The sequence below is a fragment of the Hordeum vulgare genome, chromosome 5H (genome assembly GCF_904849725.1).
Source record: "Hordeum vulgare subsp. vulgare chromosome 5H, MorexV3_pseudomolecules_assembly, whole genome shotgun sequence".
Classification (NCBI taxonomy): Eukaryota; Viridiplantae; Streptophyta; class Magnoliopsida; order Poales; family Poaceae; genus Hordeum; species Hordeum vulgare.
Genome location: NC_058522.1, coordinates 554,116,190 through 554,129,763, shown reverse-complemented (window position 1 = coordinate 554,129,763; position 13,574 = coordinate 554,116,190). Strand labels below are relative to the sequence as shown.

The 13,574-nt window shown below is 44.8% G+C and overlaps 1 protein-coding gene across 1 annotated transcript; it reads right to left on the bottom strand.

Moving 5' to 3' along the window:
* Positions 1–485: 485 nt before the first annotated feature.
* Positions 486–3,729, bottom strand: LOC123452869. The gene is made up of 2 exons (XM_045129595.1): positions 3,268–3,729; positions 486–811 (listed from the first exon to the last, which is right to left on the bottom strand). Exon 1 carries the CDS (start codon positions 3,647–3,649, stop codon positions 3,269–3,271), a length of 381 nt encoding a protein of 126 aa, XP_044985530.1. The 5' UTR covers positions 3,650–3,729; the 3' UTR covers positions 486–811; position 3,268.
* Between the last annotated feature and the right edge of the window lie 9,845 nt (positions 3,730–13,574).

Here is a 13,574-nt window from a genome sequence, read left to right as displayed (position 1 = left end):
TCTTTCAATTGAACAATCAGTGCCTAGGGGTGGCATTTTGGGTCTCACTGCAAATGTACAGAAACAAACATTCATTGTTTTCCCAAGTACATGGAAGAAACCATAGAAAACACAAACACAGCTGGCTCAAAAGTGAAACAACATGTGATTCATGCATATACAGAGGTAACGGAGCAACTATTTCATGCGTGCTGCAAGCGCTCCCGGGAGCATCAACGGATTCCCGTCTTGCAAGAACCTTTAATCAAAGGAAACATGAGTCGGCATGGCATTATAGTGAACAGTTGTAATCCACCACAGATTCACAGAGCAAAAGGTTTCCAATGCTGAAAGCAACCACAGATTGCTCTGTTTCGTTGCCAAGGGATTATTTCCCATGTCTCAACACAACTCCTAAATACCGGTGTACTTCCAGAGAAAGAAGGATGTGATGTCACTCATCAAGTACCAATAGCGAGACCTTACACATATGAACAGGCAGACACTTCAAATGAATTCTCGAACTGCATTTCGACTTACTGAGTACACAACCACACAGATGACATTTCATCACCACTACTTGGCGATTAGATCCACTTTATACATACAATGCAATAATATACAGACAATGTCAACCGATTTTCAGCTCTCCGATGTCCATTTAGTAGCTCCCAACCCATGAACTTATTAACAATGATGATCCACAAGATGTTAGGTCCTGAAGACTAAGAGACAAGAAGGCCTAATGGTTTTGCGCGAGGTATCGCAGGCAAGTGCAGTCTATGAAATTGAAGCCCAAAGTTCTCTCTTCCAGAGCCTATTCCTAAGCAACCTGAAACGAAGACAAGTTAGAGAAGGACGAGGATGTAGAGTTTGAAATTTCCCAACACAGAAATTCTTATTCCAAGAAATGCAGTGCAAACTTTTAGCATCAAGCATACATGCCCCAATAAAAAAAGGACGTAGCCAAGGCTGTAAATATAAATTTTAAAGATGAAAAAAACCTTTTTACCGAAATATCACACAGACACAGAAGTAACATATATACATAAAAGATTTGCAACCTATAAGCACCAAAGCCCTTATATGTCACCATGATGGTACTATCTATCTTCTAAAAATTATGAAACCACTCAGTTCAGTAGAGTGACACGATATCAACTGCTCTTATGTTCTAAAACATCAAACAAATTCTGCTTGCAGATAAACCCTAAAAACAGAAGCCACATTTTCTTAAGTGGACAAAGGTTCACATTAAGCTTCCTTTTGATCCAGTAACTATAGTCCAAGTGCTTAAATGCTCCCATCAAATAGAACATTTCTTTTTGGTCACATAGTACTCCAGAAACATGCTTCTTTTCTAAGACTAAGGCGTTACTTTCGGGAAGTCAAGCAATAAAACTCAATGGTGTAGCGGATCTAAAAGTTTTAGCAGACCGACCACGTAAGCCACTACATATCATCATCATTCATTGAGGAAGGGTGGAAACTGGAGAGACGGTCAATTACGAAAATATGTTTGAGAACTATTGTCCTTATAATCCTATTCCTAGATGTTCTTAAAAGTCCATTCGTCCATATATCACTGATCCCTTGAGTCAAAACCTCAACCAGCCTCGTTTAAAAAAATAATCTCAACCAGCTAAATATCATTAATTTTCTGTTTACATCAGGAATTCAGGATATGCAACTGAGCTGGAATGTCAAAAGCATGATATACGCTACCGTGTATTGATGTAATAAAAGCTCTAATAAAACATAGCTAGTCTTGAACAACAATGCACATCATGTGTTGTATGCACGAGTTCTCAAAAGAATCGACACTCTCATGGCTAATTTTATGATCTTGGGAGAATGAGTGTGTGTAGTAGACTCCATAGTTACCTTGTCCCTTCAGAGTTCCAGGTTTGTTGGAAACCCGATTGTAAACACAACATGTAGAATTTAGAGGCTTATAAGTGATACTGTCGAATGACCACATGCCCAGAACAGATACACCTTATTGTATGTCTTTTTTCTTTCGAAAAAGACACCAGATTGTACTTGAAAATATATCTCTAGAACATTAGAAGGAACATTTCTGATGTGGTTCAATTCTAGTGGACAACCTAATGAAAATCCATCAGATTCGGCTAGTCAGATGCCGATCCTGGATTTTGATGTTCATTACTAAGGGAGCTATGGATTGTCCAGAGTTCACGCACTGTACAAACCATTTTCTGTTCACAACAGGAATTCATGATATGCAACTGATCCGAAATGTCAAAAGCATTTTTGACCGAGCTACGGCAGGCTTTAAGACAGCCTGAAGACAGAAGCATGATATGCACTACTATGTATGGATACAACAATAGCTCTAATAAAACATAGCAAATCAGCATGTGTTGTATGCACGAGTTCTCTCAAGAATAGACTGCCTCATGGCTAAGTTTACGATCTTGGATAAACGAGTGTGTATAGACTCCAGAATCACCTTGTCCCTTCAGACTTCAAGATTTGTTGGAAACCCCACTTGCAAATCCAAGTCCAAAACAGGCAACTAAACTACTAGGTTTGTTTTAATGGTGAGTCAATCATGTAGACTGACTAAATTAGGTCTGCAATTCCGTTACACCGCATGCAAGTCCGAAATATGATCAAAACAGAGTAAACAATAACTATGCAACAACATGACAATTCAATGATTTCGTGTATGAGGCAAATATTAGCACAATTTCCTGACAATCCACCACCTCCAGATATACTAATGGACTGCATTATAGAAAATTTAGCGGCTTATAAGTCATACTGTGGAACCTCCACATGCCCTCCGTCCCAAAATTCTTGTCTTAGTTTTATCTACAAATGGATGTATCTAAATACTAATACATGACTAGATACATTCATATCTAGACAAATCAAAGACAAGAATTTTGGGACGGAGGGAGTACATTGTCCTTGTGATGTGGTTGAATGGTAGCGGAGGGTCTAACTGAATTCCATTAGGTTGGAGTAGTAGTCATGCTACCGATACTGAATTTTGATGTTCACTGGCAATCTGGCATAGGCAGCTACGAATTATTCAGAGTTCACGCACTGCACAAATCATTTCAACAGTGGGATCACGACAGAGCTACTCCAAGCTACTCCATTTACAAGTACTCCCTCCGTCCCAAAATAAGTGTCTTGATCTTAGTATAACTTTGTACTAGAGCTAGTACAAAGTTAAGACAGTTATTTTGGGACGGAGAGAGTATGCAATAAGCAATCAGGCAGGAGATCGAAAGCAGTGAATTGGCAGCCGCATACCTCAATCGACGTGAGGGTGGATGCCGTCCGCGTCCTCGGTGCCCCCGTAGTCGTCGTCATCATCGTCGGACGATGAGGATGACGACGACGAGGAAGCGGAGGAAGGGGAAGGGGGGTAGGGAGCTAGCAGAAGCTCGGGGGCCGGGAGCAGGAGCAGGCGGCGGCGGCGGCGGCGAGGGGAGGCGAAGCGGAAGGGGGCGCTGGCGGCGAGGAAGGGGACGCAGAGGCAGGCGGCGAGGCGCGTGAGGAGGTGGAGCGGCCCGAGGCAGATGAGCGCGAGGACGCGGTCGGGCGGGAGCGTCTCCGGGTTGCACGCCACGCGCTGCCACGCCGCCGCCGACCCCCGCGCCACCGCCACCACCCACCCGGCCCGCACCGCCATTTCCCTCAAATCCTCCGTCTTTTGACCGGCGCCCGAACCCCACCGCAATCCGGCCTCAGCTGCGCCCGGGGGGCGGCGGGAGGGGGAGGTCGAGGCGCGCACGGCACGGGAGCCGCGCGCGTGCGGTGAACCCGGCCCCGCGCCGTGCTGCCGCCGCCGGCGTGCTCGGATTTGCCGCTGCTGCGGTGGCAGGCGGTTCGGGTTGTTCGGTCGAACGCGGTTCGCCGGCCGGCCACGCAACGCGAACCCGTCCGGATTTTATAGCTAAGCTTTTATCTACTCGGATGCCCACGTGGACTGCCGAGCCGAGTCAGCCGATGGATGGAGCCCACACGCCAGTGGTACGAGTGTATGAAGCTTTATGCCCACCACTATTCTTTACCTAATCTTTATCTATTAAGTCGTTATTCGCCTTTCTTTCATACAGGTACTTATCCGGATTGGGAATAAACACGTCAACAAAATCAGGATTAGAGATGAAACCGAAGGTCACTTGACTGATTCTTTGTACGTATTAAATCTACATGCAAACCGTGTTAAAATAGAAGACCTGTGAAATTTTAAACTGCATTTTTTAGGATAAGACCATCTTTATTTGTATCATAACTATAAATTCTCAAATTATAGACATTTTTTATAAATTAAGAGCGTGTGCCGTGTGGTATTTCTTTCTCCCGTTGCAACGCATGAGCCCTTTTGCTAGTAATAATAAAGAGGCTATCGCTTCCGTCGGAAAACCCACCGAGGTGATTTTATAAAAAAGCCCTTACTGTTTATGACATTAAACTCGTAGTATATATTAAATATTTTTTTTAAATACTCATATCTTTTAAACCTTAACTCCAAATTTAACATATTATACATGGAATTTGATTAGAAAAATATGTAGAATTTAAATATGACATTATTTTATCTGTTAAATGTTTAATAAAAATACTATCTATGGTGCAATCTTAATAAATAAGTCATTATTCGTCTTTCTTTCATACCGGTACTCATCCGGGTTGGGGATGAACACGTCAACAAAATCAGGATTAGAGATGAAACTGAAGGTCACTTGACTGATTCTTTGTACGTATTAAATCTACATGCAAGCCGTGTTAAAATAGAAGACCTGTGAAATTTTAAACTGCATTTTTGTAGGATAAGACCATCTTTATTTGTACCGTAACTATAAATTCTCAAATTATAGACATTTTTTATAAATTAAGAGCGTGTGTCGTGTGGTATTTCTTTCTCCCGTTGCAACGCATGGGTCCTTTTGCTAGTGATTTCCGAAGGGAAAAGTTTGCCTTTAGCCGGGCGATCCCTTGCGTGGTGTCCGTCGTCTTTGTGTTAGTCAGATGTAATTTTAATCGGATGGACGAAAGCAACCCTTTTTACTTTATTTTAGGATTAGGAAGTGGCTTTGCAACTAGCCTACCGATGTGCACGTATGTCTATATCCACTACTAGCGCTCGGTCCCACGTTGTTGTTTGCAACAACAATTTTGAGACATGTTTCTGCAACAATGATGTTGTTGTAGAACAGAGACAGACGACTGCGCAAATGACGCGACGCGGCTCATGATGTTGTTTCAATTTTTTGGCAACAAAATTGTTGTTGTACAAAATTAGACACGGCGACGGAAAATGTTATTGCAATTTATGCAACAAAGGTCTTGTTGAAGAAAAATAATTTTTTTTTACAACATGAGTCATGTTGCAGAAAATCAAAAAAAAATAACGTTTTGCAACAAATGTCTTGTTGTAGGAAACTAGAGAAAAGAAGAAATGATGCGAGCCAATCACACTATCATATCGAACCACTAGTGGAAAACGGGCCTTTGGCCGGGACCATTTAGTCCCGGCCTGCCTCTGGGCCGGGACTAAAGGCCCGGCCACGTCGCCCCAATTATCAATGCCTCCCTCGAGGCTTTAGTCCCGGCCCGTAAGGAGCCTTTAGTCCCGGTTCGTGTCCCAAACCGGGACTAAAGGGCTACGCGGTGGGCAGTGGTGGTGGCAACCATTCGTATCCCCCTTTAGTCCCGGTTGGTGGCTCAACCCGGGACTAAAGGACTAACACGTGGCCTGCCGTAGTGGTGGCGACCGTTGGTATACCTCTTTAGTCCCGGTTGGTGGCTCAACCCGGGACTAAAGACCCAAACGGTTTGCATCCCGCGTCGTTTTGGGCGATGAAAAGCACGAACCGAAGCGTACAGTCGCCATTTCTCTGTTTCTTCTTCTCTCTCGCTCTCCCTCTCTGTTCTTCTCCTCTCTTCTTCCCTTCTCTTCTTCCACCATGCCAACTAGCTTTCATGAGGTGCTCGCACATGGCACGATGTTGAGGCATAGTTTATGCCTAAGTAATTTTGGTGATTGATGACAGTACCGTACAGGACTAATCGTGTGTGTCAAGGTTTCAGGTAACACTCGTCAACGGCACAAGACGACACGTCTCCTCTCTTCTGGAACGGAAGCACGGCGCTCTCTACGATTCTCTTTATTTGAGTCATAGGAAAGCCGTACTATTAAGAGGGGATCCGTAGTGGAAAGGTTTGGGTGGAATCTATCTTTTCACACGCACACTTCACATTCTCCCTTTCCTTATCTTTTGGAGCGGCCCTCGCCTATTCTTCTCGATTATATCTGCAAAATGGTCCCCAGCGGTAGTACCGCTGGTGCCAGCGGTAGTACCGCTAGTGCCAGCGGTAGTACCGCTGGACTGCTAGCGGTAGTACCGCTAGCCAGCGGTAGTACCGCCCCTGGTCAGCGGTAGTACCGCTCCAGGTGTTTTGTTCCACCTACCTAGCGGTAGTTCGTGGACGGACCCTTTTGCGAAGACTTTCCCGGCGATAGTAGTGCTTGTGCACTACCAAGGGGCCAGCGGTAGTACCGCTGGTGTCAGCGGTAGTACCGCTGGAGGCCCAGCGGTAGTACCGCCAGGCAGCGGTAGTACCGCTCCGGCACAGCGGTAGTACCGCTGCAGCCAGCGGTAGTACCGCCAGGCAGCGGTAGTACCGCTCCGGCACAGCGGTAGTACCGCTGGTACTCGGGCAGAGAGTGGGAAAACGGTCTGATTTCCCCCCCCCCCCCCCCCGACTATATAAAGGGTTCTTCTAGCTGAGGAACCCTATCTCTTACCTCTCTAAGCTCCATTGTTGCTCCACAAGCTCTAAAGTGCCCGATCTCTCTCCCTAGCCAATCAAACTTGTTGATTCTTTAGGGATTGGTTGAGAAGGCCTAGATCCACACTTCCACCAAGAGAAAAGTTGATTCCCTCACCAATCCCCTGCGGATCTTGTTACTCTTGGGTGTTTGAGCATCCTAGACGGTTGAGGTCACCTCGAAGCCATATTCCATTGTGGTGAAGCTTTGTGGTTTAGTTGGGAGCCTCCAAGCTTTGTGTGGAGTTGCCCCAACCTTGTTTGTAAAGGTTCGGTCGCCGCCTTCAAGGGCACCTATAGTGGAATCACGGTACCTTGCATCGTGCGAGGGCGTGAGGAGAATACGGTGGCCTTAGTGGCTTTTTGGGGAGCATTGTGCCTCCACACCGCTCCAACGGAGATGTACTTCCTGTCAAAGGGAAGGAACTTCGGTAACACATCCTCGTCTCCATCGGTTCCACTTGTGGTTATCTCTAACCTTTACTTTGTATTTGCTTGTGCTTGTGACTTTATCTTACTTGTCTTAATAGCTCTTGTTGTTAGCTTCTATAGGGTTCACCTCATTGTCATATTATTTGTGAACCCGTATAGTGTTTACTTTAACTTGTTAAGATTAATTAAAAAGTGGTCGTTGTCTATTCACCCCCCCCCCTCTAGCCAACCATATCGATCCTTTTCAATTGGTATCAGAGCCACGTCTCTTTATTAAGGGTTTAACCACCCGAAGAGTATGGAAGGCGGAGAGGAAGTTAACCGTGGGCAACCCGAGGACATGGACTTGACTTCGGTCACAAGGGACGATTTGAATACGGCTATGGCAGCCCTCAAGACGTCCTTGACGAGCGAAGTCAAAACCATGCTTAAAGAATTAATTGATGGTCTTAAAAGTTCACCCGAACCGGCTTTAGTGGTTAAACCCACCATTTCCGATTCGGAGGCCAACTCCTCTAAGGAAGCAGCTAAAGGTATGCAACCTGCTTCACCTCACGAAAAGGATGGGACTGGAACATATGCTTCGGTTCCACCTCCCATGACATATGGAGGACCCGTTCTCGCACCTCGTCTTAATCCTGTTGGTCCTCCTCATAAACTTGTGAAAGGTGACTTTGCTAACTGGGTATTTTCTATTAAGTCTCATTTGAATCACAGCTCAACAAACTTGTGGAGAATTATCGAGCAAGGATATTATCCCCATGACCCAAGCAACCTCACTCCAAGAGAAGATGCAGACAATCAATATAATCACTCTGCGTTGTTTATTCTCCAGTCTGCTGTGCCACCTGAAGATCTTCCCCACTTGCGTCCCTTCACATTGGCCAAGGATTGTTGGGAGCATATTATGGTACTGTACAAGGGAAGCTCAAGTATTCAACGATCCAACTATGAAGTGATACTTGATAAGGCCGATGAGTTTGTGATGAAGGAAGACGAGGACCCTCGTGATCTCTATCGGAGGGTGACTGCTATTGCTGTGGCACTAAAGGATCATGGGAGTAAGGATGTGGATGATACATGGGTCAAGCGCAAGTTTCTCAAAGCCATCATGCCTTTCAACAAAGCCATGTCATCTGTCATTCGTCAGCGGCCAGACTTCCACTCCTTGTCTTCCAGTGAAGTGTTGGATGAGTTCATTGCAATGTCAATCATGAACGAAACAGCCGACAATGCACTTGCTCGTGTCCGATCAAAAACCACTTCACCCAACCTTGCGTTGAAAGCAAGAGCAATGCTTGAAGAAGAAGAAGAAGATGAGGAAGAGGAGAGCTGCCCTGAAGACACAAAGTATGCTTATCATGAGCACATGGCTCTTGCATCAAGGCAATTCTGGGGAAATAAAAGGAACTCAAGACCCACCTTCAACAAGAACAACTCGAGTGGATTCAGACCCAAACAACGAGTGAGGACATGTTATAACTGTGGCAACGTGAGTCACTTCGTGGCAGAATGTCCCTATGAGAAGAGGGAAGACAACGGAGGCAAGCTCATTCGCAAAGAAAAAACCAAATCATTTCCAATCAAGAATAACTTTGTGAAGAAACCTCACCCAAAAGGGATGGTGGCCCTGGAGGAGTATCCTTCTGATGATGATGGCGATGATGATGATACAGTGGCAACGGCAACTGTTGCTATCGCCACTACCTCTTCCCAGAAGGTGTCTCTCTTCAACGCACCCAACGAGCACCACATCACCAAGTGCCTCATGGCAAAAGGTACCAATCAGGTAACTCCCATCATTAAGACCAACATTACTTCTGCTCCTTCATTGTTAAATTGTGTAGAAGGTAGTGATGTTGGAGAACTTAATGAGCATGATCTTGATAAGTTTCTATGCACTATTAAGGGAGAACCCAAGAAGAACTTTGTTGCTCTCTTGGAACAACTGGGTGAGGCCACTGACCTCATTGAGTCTCATGAGGAGACCATCTCCGAGCTTCAGGGACATAGCCGTGACTATGCCGATGAAATTGCCGAATTATTTAGTGCTCTAGAAGAAGAGCGCACTCTTCGTTTGGCTCTTGAGGAGTCATATAACGATGACTGCGCTAAAATGCAAAAGAAACTAGATCATGATGTTGTTCTTACTCGCATGCTTAAATCTGAAAAGTATGCTCTTGAAGTTGGCCGTTACAGACTCAAGGAAGAGTTTGACATACTTGACAAGGCCCACAAAGCCTTGAAAGGTGTTCATTTCTCTCTGAAAGAGTCTCATGATCAACTCCAAGCAAAGCTTACCAAGGAGATCTCTACTTGTCCTCCCTTTGTGTTAATTGATAATACTTGTGCAACTAACCCTTGTTGTGAGCATGTTCATCTTGTGGAGGAAAATGCCAAGTTAAAGGAGAAACTTGAGAAGGGCCTTGTGGCATGCAGACAAGGTGACAAGAGTCTGAACGATTTTTTGAGCACTCAAAAGGGTGTTGTAGGAAAGGAAGGACTTGGACTTACCTCCAAGTCAAAAGGTAAAAGGAAGAACAAGGACAAACGATCTCTCACCCTCATGGACATCTTTGTCAAAGAGGGTGAGGGGACTCAGAAGGTGAACAGGAACAAGGTGGACTATGGGAACCCCAAGAAGGGCAAAACCGCTCCTACTAACACAGCCGGCAAACTCAATTCCTCTTATGTGTTATGTTGTGCTAGTGATGGGCATGTTTATGCCAAATTTGTTGGTTCCTACGATGAAGATATTGAATGGGCTATCTGGGTTCCTAAGACCCTTGTCTCTAACATGAAAGGACCCATTAAAAAATGGGTACCTAAAACCAAGCCTTGATCTATTGCAGGAGTTTGCTTCCGGTGGGGTGTCATGGTTGCTCGATAGTGGAGCAACAAATCATATGACCGGAAGCAAGGACTTAGTGGTGGATGTGCATCCTTCTCCATCTATGCCCACCCATGTCCAATTCGCCGATGCATCCTCGTCAAAGGTATTGGGATTTGGTAAGGTGGTCATCTCTCAAGATTTATCTATTGAGAAGGTCATGCTTGTTGAGTCACTTGCCTACAATTTACTTTCGGTTCATCAACTTGCAATCATGGGTTTTTCCACATTCTTTAATATCGACACTGTGGTCCTCCTAAGGAGCAAGACTCTTAAAGTAGCCTATGTTGGACATGTCGAAAATGGTCTCTATGTGGTGAACTTCTCGAAGCGACCCACTAAGACTGCGACATGTTTAATGGCTAAAGTTGACGTGGGCTGGCTTTGGCATCGCCGTTTAGCTCATGTCAATATGAGATCTTTGCAAAGTCTTCTGACAGGGGACCATGTTCGTGGACTAACAAATGTGAGCTTTGCTAAAGATCGTGTTTGCAGTGCTTGCATTGAAGGAAAGATTCATGAAACTGCTCATCGTCCAATGACTCTTATCTACACTAAGAGGCCATTGGAACTTCTCCATATGGATCTGTTTGGTCCTCCAACATTTGATAGTCTTGGAGGCAGAAAATATTGCTTAGTGATTGTTGACGACTACTCAAGATATACCTGGGTATATTTCTTCAAAAGGAAGAGTGAAACTCAACAAACGGTCATCAACTTTGCTAATGAAGCGCAACGTCAACATGAAGCAAAGATCTTGATGATTAGGAGTGGCAATGGCACCGAGTTCAAGAACTACACCCTAGATGAGTTTCTAGGTGATGAGGGAATAAAGCACCAATATTCTGCACCATATACCCCTCAGCAAAACGGCGTGGCAGAAAGGAAGAACCGGACCTTGATAGACGCTGCAAGAACAATGATGGCAGAATTCAAATCTCCATACAACTTCTGGGCAGAGGCCATCAACACAGCATGTCATGCGTCCAATCGGCTCTACATCCGCAAAGGCTTGAACAAGACACCGTATGAGATTCTAACTGGAAACAAATCCAATCTCAAGTACTTCCGGGTATTCGGTTGTAAGTGTTTCATTCTTAAAAAGGGAGCTCGGTTAGCTAAATTTGATTCTAGAGCACATGAGGGTATCTTTGTTGGTTATGCTACAAACTCTCATGCTTACCGTGTCCTCAACAAGTCCACCAGACTAATTGAGGAGACGTGTAACGTAGATTTTGACGAAAATAATGGCTCCCAAGTGGAGCAAAGTGGTCTTTGTGATATAGGTGATGAAATTCCTCCCGAAGCCATAAGAAGAATGGGGATTGGTCAAATACTCCCCATTGAGGAACCCCTTGTGGCCGAAGGAGAAGGACAATGCTCTACTCAAGTGGAGCCATCACCCCCACAAGCCCCACACGCTTCCGATGAACAAAGAGAAGACTCTCAACAAGTTGATCAAGCTCACGGTCAAGATCAATTGCCTAACAATGGTGATATGCCCCATGATATTCAAGCACTACTACAAGACCCTGAACCAGCACAAGATCAAGATCAAGAGCAACCACTAATACAAGATCAAACTGGTGAACCTGCTCAAGTCGAAGGACAAGATGATCAGGAGACTGTCTCACAATTCCCGTCTGGAGCTCCAACAACCGGCTCAAGACGCAAGGGCAAACAAAAGATACAAGTCGATGCTCCTCCGTTATCTAATGAAGAAATCTTGGAGCGTCGAGCAGCTAAGAATGCGAACAAGCTGAGAGCCAAGTCACATCTTATGAAGAATGTTCTTGGTAGTTTAAAAAGGGGAGTATCTACCCGTCAACAGCTTTGGAATTACTGTGAGCATCACGCGTTTGTCTCGTATTGTGAACCTCAACAGGTACAGGAAGCGCTCGATGATGAGGATTGGCTTATGGCCATGCACGAAGAACTTAACAACTTCGAGCGCAACCAAGTCTGGGATTTAGTGCCTCGACCAACGAAGGAACATAATGTCATTGGGACCAAATGGATATTTAAGAACAAGCAAGATGCAAATGGAATTGTGATTCGAAACAAGGCAAGATTGGTGGCTCAAGGCTACTCCCAAGTCGAGGGTATCGACTACGGTGAAACCTTTGCCCCTGTTGCTCGTCTAGAATCTATTCGCATGTTACTTGCATTTGCTTCTCATCATAATTTCAAATTACAGCAAATGGATGTGAAAAGTGCATTTCTTAATGGTCCTTTGAATGAGTTGGTATATGTCAAACAACCCCCGGGATTCGAACATCCCAAGCTCCCCAATCATGTGTACAAACTCAATAAGGCACTCTATGGCCTTAAACAAGCCCCACGCGCGTGGTATGAGTACCTTACTGAGTTGTTACAAGATCGTGGGTTTGAAATTGGGAAGATTGATCCCACTCTTTTTACTAAGAGGGTTAAAGGGAATTTGTTCATATGCCAACTATATGTTGATGATATTATCTTTGGCTCTCCTAACATTTCATTCAATGAAGAATTTGCTGCGCTAATGACTGAGAAGTTTGAGATGTCCATGATGGGAGAGTTGAAGTTTTTCCTCGGGTTCGAGATTAAACAAGGTCTAGAAGGGACATTCATCAAACAAGCCAAGTACACTCAAGACATGCTCAAACGGTTCGAGCTCGAAGATGTCAAACCGGTCAAGTTCCCCATGCCAACCAGATGCAAGCTTGACAGTGACCCCAATGGTAAAGCAGTGGATCAAAAGGTATACCGCTCCATGATTGGATCCCTCCTTTACCTCTGTGCATCTAGACCGGATATTATGTTGAGTGTAGGGATATGTGCACGGTTTCAATCCGCACCAAAAGAAAGTCATTACATGGCTGTCAAACGAATCTTTCGATATTTGGCTCATACCCCAAACTTTGACCTCTGGTATCCCAAAGGAGCAAACTTCAATCTAGTTGGCTATTCTGACTCATATTGGGCTGGAGATTTTGTGGAGAGGAAGTCAACATCTGGAGGGTGCCAATTCCTTGGTCGCTCTTTGGTAAGTTGGTCTTCAAAGAAGCAGAACTGTGTCTACTTATCATCCACCGAAGCTGAGTATGTGGCAGCTGCAAGTTGTTGTGCACAATTGCTATGGATGAGGCAAACTTTAAAGGATTATGGTGTCACTTGTGACAAAGTGCCTCTTCTATGTGACAATCAAAGCGCCATCAAGATTTCCCTCAACCCAGTGCAACACAGCAAAACCAAACATATTGATATTCGTCATCACTTCATCCGTGAACATATCAAGCTAGGTGATATTGAGGTTCACTTCATCCACACTGAAGAGCAACTTGCAGATATTTTCACCAAGCCACTAGATGAAGCAAGGTTCCGGGAGTTAAGGCATGAGCTAAATATCATTGATTCAAGTAATGTGGATTGAAACTAGGCATGTTGCACCTCACTTTACATTTCATCTTGGTATAGA